Source organism: Cyanistes caeruleus, chromosome 6 (genome assembly GCF_971803275.1).
Source record: "Cyanistes caeruleus chromosome 6, bCyaCae1.hap1.1, whole genome shotgun sequence".
In the NCBI taxonomy this organism is placed as follows: domain Eukaryota; kingdom Metazoa; phylum Chordata; class Aves; order Passeriformes; family Paridae; genus Cyanistes; species Cyanistes caeruleus.
The window spans coordinates 33,399,495-33,417,170 of NC_141706.1; the positions used below are offsets into that span (position 1 = coordinate 33,399,495).

Here is a 17,676-nt window from a genome sequence, read left to right on the forward strand (position 1 = left end):
GGGAATAGGACAGCCTGTGCCTGAGAGCCCCTGGCTGTGGATAGATGCAGCATGAGTGCATGGCAGAGATTTTTCTTCCTAAACAGGTGCTCAGCCTCTGTGGATGAGGCAAGTTAAAGTGGTAAAAGCAATCCCCTCTTTCACACCTGAGCTTAGATGCTTGCAAGGAGACTGATGCTCCATGAACCAAGACCATTGAGAAAGTCTGCCATGCTCCAGGTAGCTGTTCTGACAGACTTGGAAGTAGTGTTGTGCTCCCTTCTCTGAAAGGGCTGTCTCAGAGAATGGGGTGAGGTACTAGAGAGTTGACTAGATACATAATCACAGCGAGGCATCACTTCCAAAACAGCTACATGATGGAACAACATACATCCCATCAATGCGTACATTTTACAAAACTGCATTCTAGTGTTTTGCTTTGTACTTGTGGTGCTTCAGAAACTTGTGGTGAAATCTGAAGAGGAGGTAATCACTGTTTTTAATCTTATGAATCCTGAAACCAGCTGTGTTTTCAGTGTTGTCTACTCCAATTACATAGTTATAATATTTTTCTCTTTTTGTTTTGGAAGGTAAGGAATGAAGAGGACTTTATTAAGAAATTGGACTGCAGTCCTGACCAGCACCTAAAGGTAGTGTCCATCTTTGGGAACACAGGGGATGGCAAGTCTCACACCCTTAACCACACTTTCTTCTATGGCCGGGAAGTCTTCAAGACATCTCCTGCCCAGGAGTCTTGCACAGTTGGAGTTTGGGCAGCCTACGACCCTGTCCGCAAAGTGGTGGTCATTGATACAGAGGGCCTGCTGGGGGCCACTGTGAACCTGAGCCAGAGAACACGGCTGCTGCTGAAGGTCCTGGCCATCTCTGACCTCGTCATCTACCGTACCCGTGCTGACAGGCTCCACAATGACCTCTTCAAATTCCTTGGTGATGCCTCAGAGGCTTATTTAAAACACTTCACCAAGGAGCTAAAAGCCACCACAGCCCGCTGTGGCCTAGATGTTCCTCTGTCAACTTTGGGTCCAGGTGTTATCATCTTTCATGAGACTGTGTACACCAAGCTACTGGGCTCTGGTGAGTAGGCAGTTCCAATTAGAATGTGCTAAACACTGTCTGTAAACTATCGGGTTGTACTGAATATTCAGCATTCTTTACTACCATATAAAAATGTGATTTGGGTTTTTCTCTCACTGGTTTCAGTCTGGGAACCAGGCTGTGGAACTAGAAGAGCATTCCCTCATGGTGATCTGACTATTCCAAATCAACTAGAATAATCCTCTTAGACAGCTGAACATTAGTGCTGAGTAGTCATGAGTTCTGCCAGCCACTGGAGGGGTCAACATACAAGTTCATGAGTTTAGAAATGGGTGATATGGCAGATGAAGGTGAAAACTGATGTGAGTTGACCCTGGCTGAACGCCAGGCACCCACCAAAGCCGAATCACTCCCCTCCACAAAGGAGGAAACATAATGAAAATGTTGGACAGGAGAGAGAAAACATGATGAAAAGTTCATCAGTTGAGATAAGGTCCAGGAGAGATCACTCATCAAATACCATGGCATGGGCAAAACTGACTTAACTTGGGAATATTAATGGAATTTATTACTGACAAAATCAGAGCAGGGTAATGAGAAGTAAAATAAATCTTAAAACCAGCTTTCCCCCATCCCTCCCTCTTTCCCAGCTCTATGTCCTCCCCTGTCAGCCGTGCAGGGAGGCAGGGAATGGGGGTTATGGTCAATTCATCACACATTGTTCCTGCTGCTGCTCAGGCAGAGGAGTCCTTCCCCATCTCCAGTGTGGAATCCCTCCCATGGGAGACAGTTCTCCATGAACTTCTCCGACATGAGTCTATCCCACGGGCAGCAGTGGCTGAGGCTCAGTCCCACTGTTTGTGTACATCTAGGAGCTGTCTCTTGTGTAATAAATACCTCAGCAGTCCTGGCTGACCCACATTCTCATTTTGGCTTTTCTAAACAGTGAGCTTTTAAACTAGTACAAGAACTTGATGTTCTTTGTGGTTATTATTGGAGTAACTTCTTAATAAATTTTAACTTACGTGTGAGGCAGATATTTTTCCTTATATACCAATTTGCTGATAAGCAATTCAGCCTTTCATGAAGTTATTCACATTCGCTGTTTCATCAGTTCAGCCTTTAGTGACCCATAAGGACACTTTGCACTTCTATGCAAAGTCAGGGTCATAAAAATAATATATTTTTACGGTCACTTCTGATCACAGTAGGAATAGGAAAGAAATCTCTTAGCATATGGATATGCAGAAACCTGTAATCGTCTTTCTCAATGGATAATTGAGATAAGTGTGTTTGTGTAGTTTTAAGGGAGGGAAGATAGGGCCTGCCTTATTCTGAAATATGCAGCAGGTACTTGGAAGCAGGCAGAATGTGGTTCGCTCTGTGGAGTTTGACCTGATGTGGCCAGTTCTGAAGTGCTTTGCCATGTACAAATTGTTGATAAAGGCTTGGTCTTCCTTGCTACGGGGTTGGCATGGAGAACAGGCAGCCCATGTAAGGTTCATGTTCTCCACTTATCAGGTGCTAGGAATAGCTATACCAAGTTATGGTTGGGTGAGAAGAGCTAACAAACGTGCTGACATTGTGTTTCCTTGTAGTATGTCCTAACTTGCTCCTTAATCTGGGTATCTGTGTTTCAAAATCTGTGTCTGGTTTTACCTGAGAAACTTGGTCTTGGAATTGAATCACAAAACAGAGGCTGCTTTTGGAAAGTTTGTTTCTTTGCTTTGTTTTAAAATATAATGATAGCTGCATGCAGATGTATTAGAAGATTTAATTAAGAAAACTAGATCTGTATTGCATATGAAAGTGCTATGCAATTAAAGTACTGTTTTAAGCAATCAGTTGTTTATGAATTTGCTGATACTCTTATACATAGATCATCCTTCTGAGGTTCCTGAGAAGCTCATTCAGGATCGGTTTCGGAAGCTAAGCTGTTTTCCTGAGGCTTTCAGCTCAATTCACTACAAGGGAACAAGGACATACAATCCTCCAACAGATTTCTCTGGGCTTAGGCGAGCTGTGGAGCAGCAGCTGGAGAACAATACTACTCGGTCACCCAGACAGCCTGGGGTTATCTACAAAGCACTAAAAGTAAGTGAAGAAGAGTTTGTCACAGTGTTTATTTGTACCACTGCTGCTATTAACTCAGCTGTGGCTCATAAAGGCAGAGCACCTGAACCAGTGATGCAAACTTGCATGCAAGTCTTCCATGAGAATGATGATTTTGTATAACAGCCAGGGAGGCTGAGTAGGTTTTTTTTTTTTCACTTCAAAACAAACATTTTAGTAAAGATCATGGGAGGTCAAGAAAAGTTAAAGAGCCGAACTGAGCAAGATCATAAAGCTGAGTTGGGAAGAAAAAATAACAGATGTTGTGGGTGACAGTCACTTAATGACAGTGATTTACAAAGAGAGACTTTAGAAGGTTTTTGGGTTTTTTTTATAAAATTCCTAAAGATGACCTCAGCAGAAGAGGAGAAAATGCAAGAGACTTGGAGGGAGTTAATAGTTGGCAAAACCTAGCACTGAGTAGTATAACCCAAGGGCTAGGAGGCAAAAAGGAGGAAGGAGTCGTGCAGGTAGCTAGGATATTATCAAGCCAAATGATGTATTACTTCAGAGCAAATGATTTTCTTAGATGGTTCACTTTGCTAGGATGTCAGAGGGATTTTTGGGTCTTTAAATTTCCTGTAAGTTTCCATATACCACTGCCTGATTAACATCACATTTTCTTTGGCCTGAAGAGCACAGCTGTCATTGGGGAGGGGCAGGCAGAGCTGGGGCATATCTGCAGAAGGAGGTAGTGTTAGCAGTCTTTTCTGGTGTTAGTCACAGCTGTTGGAACAGATAATTCTGGTTGCTCTGCATTAGTGGTAGCTGAAGCACAGAGGGAAGTGTCAAGGTGGCGTGTACTCAGTTCTTTGCATTAGGGAGCAGACAGGCAGCAAGGGGAAAAACAGTTGAAATCATTAATTTTAGTTTCATTTCTAGGTCTTCATTGCAATAATCAAGTAGCCTGGTTTCAGATATAGCTGCTAGTATACTTAAATTCGTGTCCAGTAGAGTGTTTGCTGTGTTCAAATCACAACTGACTACAAATTAGTTTCTTTTGCTTCTTGCTGAGGACACAAGTTTTGCTATAGATTTCTGTCCACTTCCTCTAACTTTTGAGTTCATTCGAAAGTATCAGTATCAGTCAAGCTTAAAAGAGAATGTAAAGCAAATTTCATTGAAATTATGTGAAATATAATGTTTAAATAGAGAGCTTATCTGAGGGAAGCTGTGTTGAGAGAGATATACACAAGTCTGTCTGTATGTGCATTCAACCCTTGCTACACAGTAAAGATGCACCCACTCCACCTACTACAACCGTGTGAGGGGAGGGGGAGGAAGAGAAAGGCAGGCAGCCACTTCATGAACCTCAGCTGTAGGAAGAGTTTCAGCTAGATCTCATGCCTTCAGAGAGCTACAGCGAGAAAAACTGTAACCATTTGCTTTCTTCCAGTGTTTTTTTATTTTTTTCCTAAACATGATATCTGAAAGAACTGAAAAAGTTAAGTGTGCCAAGGCTAAGGACTGATTTAATCTGAGAATGGGTGTTCCTAGGAAAGGGTACAAATCCCTTTGTCTCAGTTTTGTCATGTCACTAGGGAAGGGCAGTTGTTCAGGTAGCTAGAGGAAAGCCCAGGGCAGCATTTTCTGAGCCAAGAGGCAAAAAATGTGTTCACATGAACTATGAGAAATGATCTTACAAGTTTCTTTTCAGAGCTTTCCGGAATGCAAAGCCCTTTTAGGAAGAACCCTGCTATTTTGAGCAAGGATTGGATACACAGAGGCGGATGCAATTTTCTACCATCTATTTCTACTACAAAATTCAAACTAGAGACTGGAGAGGAGAGCAGAGAAAAAGAATATCTTACAAGTATTCAAGTCACTTCCACACAAGTGCTAGATTGCCTTCTTGGTTGGTTTCCAATGCTTGTTTTGTTTTCCAGGCTAGTAAGACACATTTGTTAGCTGTGTACTCCCTCTGCCTCCCCCTCCAGTAGAGGAATCCATGCTTTTTCTTGCAAAATGTCTTTGTTGCCCTTAATCCCTTTCCAGTTCATTCTTTTTTGTTTGACAGGCTCTAAGTGACCGGTTCAGTGGGGAGATCCCTGATGACCAGATGGCTCACAGCTCTTTCTTTCCAGATGAATATTTCACATGCTCCTCTGTGTGCCTCAGCTGTGGGTAGGTAGATGAGAAATGCTTCTCCATCCTCTTAGATGATAGTGCTGTCCTCACCTGCAGCCGCAGAATGTAAAGTTTCTGTGACATCTTGACACCTGACATCATCTATCCTCAGCTAGTACTTCCAGGAAGAAGTAGCTTGAAATTCAACTCTTATGTGAACTGGACTACCACTGTTGCCACATCCCAGCTGGATGAATGGTTTTTGCTCACTCTATTTTTGTGCATGGCTACAAACCTGTGCTGCCCATATCTTTTCCCAAATGCAAGCAGGACAGGAAGAAAGGAGTGTCTAAATAAATCCCCTGAAATTTCTTAGGATTTTTTTTTCTGACATCTTTATTGTCTAAATAGTATAAACAATCCTAAAGCACACATCATGGAGTGGGGCTGTATTTAGTCACTAGGTCTAAGTGGAGCTCCATATTTGATTAGATCTTGGCATGTAGCTCTCTGGAAAGAGCCCCAAGATTGTGCCTGGAAGGGCAGTAGATGGCAGTCAATGCTCTGAGTCTGGGAGCTGTATAACAGCGTGGTGTTGTGGCTGGTTATACTTCTTTTGTGACGCTGAGCATTTTCTGCAGTGAATTGTTGTGTGGTGATGCTTTGTTTGTGAAACAGTTATTACACCTTCTGAAGAGCCTGCCTTTCAATAATAAATTATGTCATTGCTGTAAGTACAGTTGTTAAGATGGTTTGAGGGCACAACATCTATAAAAATGCAAGATAGCAATAAAAATGAAACCTTGGTGACATCTCTCCTGTGTCTAAAAGCAACAACTCATGGATTGCTCTTGCATTTTCAGGTGTGGCTGTAAGAAGAGCATGAACCATGCAAAGGAAGGAGTCCCTCATGAATCCAAAAGTCGATGCAGATACTCTCACCAGTATGATAACAGAGTCTACACTTGCAAGGTGAGATACAAGGACAAAGTTGGAAGAATGAAAAAGGAAATGATGACCAAGTAAATGAGGGATATCCCAGGCATGTGCCTGTTTTTTTCCTTTTTTTTATTTTTAATGTCAGAGGTGCTCATAGCCTTGACAAGAAACAATGATCCTTATTTGACTTGTATGTTTGCTTGGAGAGTTCATCACTTCTGTGTGCTATGTGTAATTTTCTAGCTAAATTTTGAAGCTGGCTGCTCTTAACCTGGGTGATGTTGACCTTTTATATATTTGACATGGTTACTCTTGTTTGCTTATGCCCAGTGCTTAGTATTAGCCAGTTTTGCTGAAGGACCTGTGCAGGAGACAGGAAAATTTTTGGCTACCATCATGGTCTTTATTGATGTAGAAATACTTCCCTGATGTTATTATTGAGAGTGGGTTTGGTTTTGTTTTTTTCTAAAAATGAGTTCTGATGAGTGTTCCTTTGCTGTGGACCTCTGTGTGCTAATTATATGCTTTATGTTGCCAAACATCAGCCAGATGTAGATTTAAATTCCCAAGAACATAGTTTTAATTGAGTCTTTGTGTTGTAGGCGTGTTATGAACGAGGGATGGAGGTCAGCGTGGTGCCAAAAACCTCTGCTTCCACAGATTCCCCTTGGCTGGGCCTTGCCAAGTATGCCTGGTCAGGGTGAGTACTGCAGCTGAGATCTCTCTGCTCTCTGTGGTCTCTGTGCTGCCTGGTGCATGGGACCTGCCAGACAGGTAACCTGTGCCTGTCTTGTGCAGGTACGTGATTGAGTGCCCCAACTGCGGGGTGGTGTATCGCAGCCGGCAGTACTGGTTTGGCAACCAAGACCCTGTGAACACTGTAGTGAGGACAGAAATTGAGCATGTCTGGCCGGGGGTAAGTCTGGTTGCTGGATAGTCTTTGTGTATGTGTGCAGCCATGCACATGCTAATTTGGTTCTTCTGAATGTTGATGGAGAAAATAGATTGCCTTTCATTAAGCTGGTCCCTGCTGTTTGAAAGAGCCTTTGCAAGGGCTTTCAGACATTTTTGGCTATCTTTAAATGGCTAAGTTGCCAACCTACTCATGTCTTTCAAAGCAGGGCTGGTGAATCTTTTTCTCCTGCTTGTCCTCCAGTTCAACAGGAGTAATGGGTTGCAGAGCCATCTGCATTTAAAAAAAAAGGTTTCCCTGTTCTTATTCTCAAATGAATATCTGTTTCATTCCAGACTGATGGATTTCTGAAAGACAACAACAACGCAGCCCAGCGTTTGTTGGATGGCATGAATTTCATGGCTCAATCAGTATCTGAACTTAGCCTGGGACCCACAAAAGCTGTGACCTCCTGGTTAACAGACCAGATTGCCCCAGCTTACTGGAAACCCAACTCTCAGATTCTGGTAAATAGCAGCTACTGGAGAGAAAGGTTGTGCCTAGCTAAAACCCCTTTACCTTACTCTATAAGTAATAAAGTACATTGCAGATTCTAAATGCTTCTTGTTTTACTGCAGCAATCCCTGCTCCTGCAATTTTGAGAAAAATGAAGTGCTCTCTCCTCTTCCCATTCTTGACTTAGCCAGAGAAATTATGAACAGAGACTTGGCCCAGCCCTGATAAAGAGATGGTTTCTCCCTGCTCTTCGTGAGCTACTTCCCAGCAATATCACAGAAAATCCTGGCTTGCGTGAACTTGTTTTTCAAAGCAAAGAATTAACACATTAAATCTGGCCACTGCAGCTGATAGTATTATTTTTGTAGGTGCAAACTCTGGTTTCATGCCAGATGCAAAAAGCTGGCCCAAACAGGTGAACTAGGAAAGGATTCTCTGTATCTTGTCGGAAACAGATTCTTTTTCAGTGAAAATTGCCTTCTGAATCCTTACCCCACACAAAGTATCCATCATTCAGCCCTGTGTGATGTGGCTGTGTTTATTTGTAGTTGTGAACAAAGGGATCATAGCAATATATTGGCTTAACCACTATACACATACCGTTCTAAATCACTTCCCTGGGGTAAAGTTACGGGGCTGATAGCACCCAAGTCTCGTGTGTAACTGTATTTTTCACAATTTCAGGCTGAAACTTGCCATCCTGGGCTTCTGCTCTCTATTTTTCACTTCAGGAAGATCAAACTAACAGTTCTTCCTTTTGTGTTGTTCTGATTAGAGTTGTAAGAAATGCAACACACCTTTCAAAGATAATGACACAAAGCATCACTGCCGGGCCTGTGGAGAGGGCTTCTGTGATGGCTGTTCTTCCAAGACCCGTCCAGTGCCTGAGCGAGGCTGGGGACCAGCACCAGTGCGTGTGTGTGACAACTGCTATGACAACAGGGGCATCCAGTTAGGTAATCTTGAGTTGATTGTGACAGAACTATCCCTGGGCACTAGCCTGAAGTCTTTGTCCCTGATTTCTGGATCACAACCATTCTCAGTGGGTGTAAGACGGTGCTGTTTACACTGGGTTTCCAAACAGTTTTTTTGGTAAGGAAGTTGAAGAGCTCAATGCCTTTTGGAAGAAGGATAACTCTACCAGATACCTGAGCTGCTGACTGAAAAAATTATTTTCTAATTGTATGATGGTCTGGTGCTAACATCAGAGCAGGGATGTGTATGTTACAGCAGATTATATATTTTGTCCATTATTTCTAAAATGAACACTCTGCAATCCAAGATTGTGGATGGGGAACATAAAGTCTGGGAGATTCCAACCTGCCTTTTGGGTTTGCTGCTTGTTTTGTTAATGTAAATTAGCTGAAACTTGGCAGAAAGGGTGGTGGACTTAGGTGTTGAGCCCTTCACTCTTGTCTCATGCAGATGTGGCTGAACTGCCTTCAGATGAGGAAGGGGGAACACTTATTGCCAGGAAGGTTGGGGAAGCTGTGCAGAACACGCTTGGAGCAGTGGTAACAGCCATGGACATTCCCTTAGGTGAGTTCTGTTCTGTTCTGTTCTGTTGGGATTTTTTTTGTCTAAAGGCATTTTTATTTTCAGAGAGCAAAACTTCTTATTAAACTTAAAGAGTTTGTGTGACAGGCTGGTGCCTCTGCTATGATTCCACTGTTGGATGAGAGTTCTACAGCCCTCTGGACCTCTTCTGCTTGATGTTTCCTCTTGGTTTTTAGCATGTTGTTTCTGCAGATCACACTTTCTCTTTTCACCCTTTTATGCAAAACTGCACACCAAGCTGTGAGTAATTCATGCTCTCTTGATGGATTCACTGCAGTGACCTGCCATTTGGAGTTCCCTAAAGATTGGCCAATTAGGAAGCAATTTATCAGGTTTGGTTTTCTTTCAGAGATGCTGAGTACCTTTTAAATGTGTTCATGGATACTGCTGGTATTTCTTGGTTCTTCTGAGGGGAGGGCTGAGAATTTGAAGCTGTCCAGGTTGGTAATGATGAGGAAGTAATTAGTAGTCTGATCTTCAATGGTGAGCTTAGTGCAGGGAACCTCTGCTGCTCTTTCAAGTGCTGGGTGGCAGTTTAGGTACAACAGCAAACATTTCACATTTGAATCTTCTGGTTTTGGACCTGACTTCCTACTCAATGCGCAGATCGTTGTTCAGCTGCTTTGCCTATGGCATGTCCAGCCTTCACTTTTGTGGATGTTTGCTTTCTGACTCAATGAAGGGCAGAATAAATCCCTTTCTCAGTTCAGACAGTACATGCATTCCTGAATATTTCGTTTGGTGACTTTGGTGGGTTTTTTGGCCACAGCTGAAACTGAAGGTAGGGAAGTGTCTTAACCTCTGGAAGAGTCTGAGTAAGGCAAGATGCCATGATTAAAAGAGACACAGTTTACTCTTTCAAGAGAGGCTGAAGGTGGGAGAATGGTAGGATGTCCTAAATGGCTACTCATTGCACCAAAGGATTCTGTCAGTAGGTCACCTCCCCCTTAATGGCAGCAGTATGACTTGCAGTGTGTGGGTGGCTCCATGCTCATGTTCATGGATTATTTTGTTCTCCCTCTTTCTCATCCCCCCACCTCACTTCCTCCTTAGGTCTGGTAAAAGATGCTGCCCGACCTGCATACTGGGTACCAGATCATGAAATCCTGCACTGCCACAATTGCCGGAAGGAATTCAGTATCAAACTCTCCAAACACCACTGTCGGGCCTGTGGCCAGGGATTCTGTGACGAGTGCTCACACGACCGCAGAGCGGTTCCCTCTCGCGGATGGGATCACCCAGTCCGAGTTTGCTTTAACTGCAATAAAAAGCCTGGTGACCTTTAACCCCAGGCTGCTCTCCAGATCTTTGCAATTCCTTATGTTCTCAGGGTTACAAATGAAAATATCTGGTCTCCCTTTCACCTTCTAACCTGTTGCAGCCAGAGTGCATGTTTCCAGTTTCTGGCCTCCTCTCGTGTTATATCCATCTTGGAACGCTGGGAATGAGCTTACATTCAGCCTCTAGGTTTTAATTTCAAATTAACTGGGAAAGGGAGGGAGCTCCCTTGTAAATGAGCAAACCAAAATCCAGTGTATTTTATTCCAATAAAAAAAATAATCTATATATATATATCAACTATGTATAATTTAGTATATTAAGAATATGGTTGAATATTGAAGCTTTGAATATTCCTAGTTCAAATGATGGATGATGTTCCTTACTGTATTGGATCAGAATTATGGCCTTCTAATTCTTCTTTTGGAATGTCTTGCTGATCGTGATGTCCTGTGAGGAAGATTTGGACTCTGTGCTGCCAGGAATCTCCAGTGTTGATATATGAATTACACCTGGTAGTTCAACCATCTCTGCATCTGGAGGTGCTGCCCTTCTGGCCATGGAAGATTAAACCCAGATTTATTAGCAAGTTTGTTTGAACTTTTGATATGAGCAATGGTCTTGCAGTGCAAGAGGTATCAAGTTAACACAGACTCCTTGGCAGAGACTGGTAGAGCTCTGAGAGGTAAAGCAAATCCTATAGCATGAGGCAGAGCATTCTGATTTCGCCATTTCAACTTCAATACCAGATCAAAAGGTAGCAGGGTTTTTCTCTCCCTGACAATGTTTTCATGTACTCAGGTTTTCTTAAAGTTTCTCTGCAAGATCATTGCAGTTAAAAGTTTTGTCCAGAGCAAAGAAGAAGAGAACAAGTTTTGTAGGCAATTCTGAGATATGAAGTTTGAATTGTTCGGGTTGTGATGACTTTCCTTTTCCCCCACTTCTTAAGTGATCCTGTAGTCTCTGAAGCCTCTGTGTTCTCAGAAATGGTTGCATAGAAACTGCACAGATTTGAACTTTCTTCTAATAATATGAACTTGCAAATCAACCTGGAAAATGGGAACCTTCTTTGCTCCTAGCAGCTGGCACTCACTGGACTTCATCCTTTTATGAAAGGACTGCAATGAATTCACTGATTTTATTATGAAAACCACCACTTAACCTAACTTATACTGTCATGTACTGTGGATTTGTGGTTCCACTTATAAGAAGTAAGAGACCATTGTGGATTAAACTGCCTAAAATTCTCCCTTCTTGGCTTATACAGACAAGAATTCTTTCACCACATGAGAGTTGCCTCCTCTTGGAGTGGTTGGAGTTTAATGCAGTGTCCTGGAACTGTGGTATTTTTTCCCCAGCTTATTAAATGTGCTCTTGTGTAGATGAGTGCCCAACACCCTGTTTTAAGACTGTATTAAATTAACTGCTATAAAGAACTTTATCTTCTGAACAAGCGTACTGACTTTCCTTGTAACAAGCGGTTCTCACTTTGTCTCTGAAAGAACATGCTCACAAAGTGTTTGTCCTTTCACAACAACATCCAGCCTACACAAGCAAGTAGACTTAGAAGACGTTCCAGGACACCTTCGATACTGGCCAATTTTACAGTGGACTCTCTTATGTTTTTGTAAGCAAAAGTCTGCCATAAACTGACAGTTGTCCAAGTAAGGGCATGAGTAGGTAGAAATCCTCTCTTGAAAGACTTTCTGTACATCTAGCATAATTCTGTGCTTCAAAGTATTCTTTATTTTTTTAATGGGTGAGCAATGTGTTCTTGGTTTGTAGGCTGTGCCCTGTGTGCTGTTCATGCATGTGGCTTTACTACCATGTTAATGCACAAAGAGAAAGCAGCCATGACATTCCTTGTATAAAATCTTTGGCATCTGTTTCAACAACTTGTCTGATTTTTTTTCCTTGTTAAAGCAAGAACTACTACTCAATCAAAAGGAAAATGATGTCTAAACATTTTTAATATATATGTGGTCTTAGTAGCTTAGCAACCTGTCAGTATCAGAGTCCCTTCTTGATAGATTACCCTGGAGCTGAATCTTCTGTGATATTTCTTTATAAAGCAAAGTCTTACATGGTGCTTGAACTGCAGCAGGCTTGGTGTTACCCTTCTGGGGAATGCTGAGAGCTATATTTGGTCTCTTTGTTTTCCAAAAAGGATGAAAAAAAAAAGGTATCTAAGGTTTAAGTTCCCTGCTGTTTCCTGTACAGAATAGCACTTATTTTTTCTGGTACTGTTTGGTGCTGTGAGTACACAGTATGGAATATGGTTATTAAATGCCATAACTATTTAAAGGGGATAGATGTTATCAGAGCCCAATGCTATTCAGTGTTAGAGCATTAGGATTCAATAAACAAAATAGCCCTAAGAGATGTCTGTGGGACAGAAAGTTCTACAGAAAACTTGCATGAAGGAAATGGAAATCCTGGGGGGGAAAAAAATCCCTAAAGCAACATGGGAGCATGTTGTGTTTGGGGTGTGACTGTCAGTAGAAACCTGTGAGAGTTCTATTCCTGAAGCATTAGGAGAGATGGGCAGAACTATTTGTGTTATGGGTAGCACCTGCCAAGAGTGAATTTTTGGAAAACCTGTCAAAAGCTCACAGCAACACTGTTGGAGCTATGCAAAAGCACAAACTGTGAGTTTCATAATGGTACCATGAGGCAGGTCTGACAGTAATGCGACTCCTGTGTGAAAAAGTCTTCTGTATTGACAAGGGAAAGATTGAAGGAGACTGTTTTTCAGGAAATTTCTAGAAAAGCATCACTATGTGTGTTACACTGAAGAAATTACCATGAAGTTGCAGTTGGTCAAGATGATAATGTGTCCCTTGGGTCAACTGAAGTTCACTGTAATGTTAATATTTTAGCAGTTAGTATTGCCACACTTGGTAAGGTAATGAATTCAATTGGTATGAGATGGGACATGATAAAAGCATGTTCTGAGTTAGACTGAAGTTGACTGATGTTAATCTCTTGCCAGAAAAATTATGTCAGATTGATTATTCGACAGCATCTGCACCCCTTCCAATTAGGAAGTGCTATGGAAACCATCGAGTAAAACAGCAATCATGAACTTGCCAATATGCAAAGGATGTGTGCTCCAGTAAAAAACCGAATTCCTTACCCAGAGCACCACAAAACAAGTCTAGCCTTGTTGATTGCTTTATTCTGATGGATTTATTTCCATTATAGGTACATATGACAATTCAGCATGAAGATTCCTCTTTCAAATAGATGATGTGGGTTTCCCTGTAATTCTGTGAAGCAGATAAATGTAAGCTTCATATAGATGTGGACACTTCTACTTGAGAGTCCCTATCCAAACCCTGTAGGCCATTCTTGGCTTACATGTGTACCAGGTGCATGTAGCACCTGAGACTTGCAGCCAGGGGACAGATGGTGGAACAGCATGGCTGCAGCACATAGCTGCTGTCTGGGTAGGAACAGGCTCTAAGGTGGAGTTACTTGCACAAGAAAAACTGCTTTGTCCTTCATTCCCTGCCCTCCCCCACTTCCACCCCCTGCACTGGTCTTCCTGTTCCTTCATTCTCCTGCCCAGTGCCTTGCAGGTGAAGTTGCACAGACTGAAGTTGGCCAAGGTATTCTGTATGTTCCTGTCTGTGTCCCTTGGGAATTTGACCTTTGGTTGTGTTCTGGAAGACAAGACAACTCTTGCTAACTTTTGATGTCAACAAGAGTTCATTTGTGGAAATAAACACCATCAATTTAGATCTGCCTTGTATTTATGCCAGGTGTCTGCTGTGACTGTGCTGAGACATTCACAAATGCTCCTGTTGCTTTGGGAGCCTGGCCTTTAACATTGCAGGACTCTGGCTTCCTCACCTAGTTCTACAGACTTTGTTGTCCAGATTTTTGCTTTCAGCATCACCAGCCCAATTAAGTTTAAATACTAATATACTTCAGTTTTGGCCTCTCATAATTTTCATGTTTCATTTGTCAACTGACATTGTCAGTCAATGTATTGTGGCAGTGTCCTTGCATTTAATTATTACTGATGGCTGTAATATAATTTGGCACCAACAGATATTTCTTTGCCTGCCAGTAATTTGAGAACACAGAGTGATTTGAACAAGGATAGAACTGTCTGCTTTTTGTTATCCAGGTTTCATCCCCATCTCCTGCTTTAGCTGGGCACTCTTTCATGACAAAGCAATGTTGACATATATATTCTGTCAGTCACAGTACATATGTCATAAAATGTATTTGTTTGTAGTGCAGATACATCAACAATGAAATCATGTCAATGCCAAAATAAATAAAAATTTGCTATGAGGGCTTTCAAAATCAACAGTATAATGTGACAAAGTTAAAGTAGAATGGCAGCTAGTTAGTTATCTCAAGCCAAAATTAAAATGCATTCAGCTTTTTAACTTTCTTTTTGTTGGATATAACTCAAACAAAAACAAAATTATACCAGCAATAGATATATAGATATGTGTGTGTGTGAAAGTCCTTATGTAGGAGATATTTTAATTGTGGCATTACAGAAATTCTTATTTCAAGAATGCCAGAAATTTTGAAACATACTGATTTTTAATATTTTGAAAAGCTGGTTAAATCTTTCTGTTTCTGCTTAAAAGGTAATTTTTCAGCAGCACTGGAGAGAAGCAGGTGCATATGTATGATGGTTGATGTGCAGGTGATGACTTGTCAGGAGGTATCAGAGTGCTTCACAGCTACCATGATACCAACAGATAGGAAAGTTGTTTCAGCAAGAAAAAGCAGGTGATCTTGATTATATTTTCAGATAATTACCTGAAAAGGTTTATCAATTTTGTGCCTTGGCTTCCATTTTTGAAGTATTACAATGATTTGTAAAGTGCTTTTAACAGTTGGGTCAAGTCCCCAGGTCCTCAGCCCAAAAGCCCTGTCTAGAAAATACTTTGGGTTGTTGTTGACTGCTGGATTCAGCTCACAGTGTGTGTAGTACATATAGTGTGTGCAAGCAGCCCCTAGTGACTGAAGGTTTGGGGACCAAAGCTGAATTCTCCACTGCTAGATTATAACTTCTCTGAAAGCAGCTTCTGTAAGAGGATACCTTGAGACTATGTATATAGTTGGGTTTGAATTCTCCCTTTCTCATAACAAATGCATTATTTTCTAGTCCTGTTAGAATAGGTCCCTCTTAACTTAAAAACACCAAAATGCCATTGTGAACTTGTGACTAGTAAATCAACTTTTTTTAACCTCTTAGTTGCAGTATTCATCAGGTTAATAGAGGAGAAATGACCACGAATGCATATACTGCAGTAAATTGGGACCAACAGAAAGATGTGACCAACACTACCACAGATGACCCAGAAGCAAATCTCCTCCCTGCTTTAGAAATTTCAGGTTAAAATTGAAGTTTTTCTACCTGTTACATCTAAGAACCATATGTGACCTAAAGTTTTTGTGTAGAGAGCTTTATTAATCAGGGGTGAGAGATGACTGATAGCAGCAGGGGACATAGAACAGTGCAAGGGTGAGACTATGGCTTTCTGAGAGAGTGGTGTTGATGGGAGGCACTGGCAGTTTGACCAGTGAGGAGAGCTGGGTGGGCTGCACTGTGCCATGCTTCAGGGAACCAAAGGGACCAAGGAAATGGTGTCTGCTGGATGTAGGATGCTGCAACCTGGTTTGGAGCACAGGGCTGGCCTTTCTGAAGTTTCCCACTAGTTCAGTCCTTGCTGAGAAGCTGAGGCAAAGAAATACCTTGTTTTGATACGGTAGCAGACAGGAAGAGTGTTGCAGTTCCTTTTTAACTACCTAAGGGTCCTGCTGTTGCTGTGTAATGAATGCTGTGTAATGAAAGAGATGATTTAATGTACTTTAGCTGCTGTCTGTAAACTGTTCGCAGTTTGTCACTGAAGCCAAATTGCCTCTCTTCTTGCCCTGCTTGCCCTCTCCTCTTTTAGTGCTTTTGCAGGCTTAATTAGAAGTGTTGGCGGCAAAAGCACTAGTTGGTGAATGGGTTTTCAGGGACATGTGTGTTTGCTTGGTTCCTGGAAACAACAGAAAGGAAACCATTTTCTTTTGTTTCATGAATTTTCCCTAAAAGGAACAAAAAGATTAAACTATTTTCAGTTATGTAAGACGCCTTTCAACCACAATTCTTAGTTTGTGTTTCCCACGGTAACTGGACATAATTGTTGCATGGTCTTGTTCTTGCAGAACAGGAATTACTGGTGTTAAGAGAACTGAAAAAGTCTAAATTCTAATTTAAATTTTGGAATTAATTCTGCTTTAAGGGATTTCATGATCGTTGTAGGCTCCTACATGAAGATGTTTGAACCACACGTTTACTAGCAAGAAGATCAATATAAAGTATGTTGCAACTGAGTTATCGGATGTAATATTAAGACTTTGCAGTGGGATGGCATTAATTAGTTTTTTTAACAGATGCTTAGTTGCACTATGCATTAACTATGGCAATGCAAATGCTTTTGAAATTTGTGCTGTGTGCATTCATCATTGTGCATGCAACAGAAAATGTCAAAAATTAACCTAACCAGTCAAGACAAATTGTGGAGTATTTTTTCAAATTGAAAAGTGAAGCAACCGGGAATTAGGTCCCTTGGTTTTCAAAGGGTAGTAGAGGGAATGGGAATAGCCTGCAAGGCTTCCCATTAGGGGAGCAGAAGACCTCCTAGTCTCATAAGCACTGTCTGTGGAAAGAAGGGGCAGCACAGATTATTCTGTGAACAGCACCCACTCTGTTTTGTGTGAGAAAGAAGGCTCTGCAGAGGAACACTAAAGCCAGAGGTGTAAGGGGCACCATGGTTATAAGGAATTAACAACTCAGTCTGCCCATGGGGAAAACAGAAGTTGGCTGTTACTGGGGTAGAAGAAAGATTTGGGGGCTTTGAATGTATACTCAGGGAAGAAACTATTTTGACTATTTTCTGGGATTCATCTTGGATTACCCTTGCAGCAGCTATTTCTGACAATATATTTGAAGTTTTGACATTGCTCCCAAGAGGAGAGTTTTTCTGCTTTGTTGTCTTCTGTATAGATTAATGGGTAAATGAAATACAAAGAAAGGTTAGGAAGTCACCAAATATAACATTGGAGCGTTGCTGAGCAAGAAGAGCTACTGAGAACACAATCTGTTGGAACAACAAGCACATTGCTTGGGCCTGAGGGTTGTGAGAGAACAGGAGAAATGAGTGTGGAGCTCTGCAGGTCAGAGAGGGTTTTTACTAGGGCCTATGCTTTCTGGTACCTGTATTTAAATAATTCCCTCTTATCCAAAGTCACTTGAAAAA

General features: G+C 41.7%; 1 protein-coding gene and 1 long non-coding RNA gene across 4 annotated transcripts in view; one reads left to right on the top strand and one right to left on the bottom strand.

The window, feature by feature from the left end:
• Positions 1–17,676, top strand: part of ZFYVE1 (zinc finger FYVE-type containing 1) — a 32,807-nt gene extending 15,131 nt beyond the window's left edge. For 2 of the 3 annotated variants that reach the window (XM_086891919.1, XM_086891918.1), the window contains exons 4-13: positions 570–1,074; positions 2,915–3,129; positions 5,165–5,271; positions 6,078–6,186; positions 6,756–6,853; positions 6,952–7,069; positions 7,402–7,572; positions 8,337–8,517; positions 8,987–9,100; positions 10,172–14,139. In XM_086891919.1, the coding sequence (XP_086748045.1) occupies positions 570–1,074; positions 2,915–3,129; positions 5,165–5,271; positions 6,078–6,186; positions 6,756–6,853; positions 6,952–7,069; positions 7,402–7,572; positions 8,337–8,517; positions 8,987–9,100; positions 10,172–10,404 (1,851 nt within the window). In that variant the 3' untranslated portion in view covers positions 10,405–14,139. Of the gene's footprint in view, positions 1–569; positions 1,075–2,914; positions 3,130–5,164; positions 5,272–6,077; positions 6,187–6,755; positions 6,854–6,951; positions 7,070–7,401; positions 7,573–8,336; positions 8,518–8,986; positions 9,101–10,171; positions 14,140–15,009; positions 15,155–15,623 lie in introns of those variants that run through there. The other variant, XM_086891917.1, reaches the window with a different exon arrangement.
• On the bottom strand, positions 547–8,467 carry LOC147652581 (uncharacterized). The gene is made up of 2 exons (XR_015287668.1): positions 8,359–8,467; positions 547–5,325 (listed from the first exon to the last, which is right to left on the bottom strand). It is a non-coding gene; the product is annotated as an uncharacterized LOC147652581 (long non-coding RNA).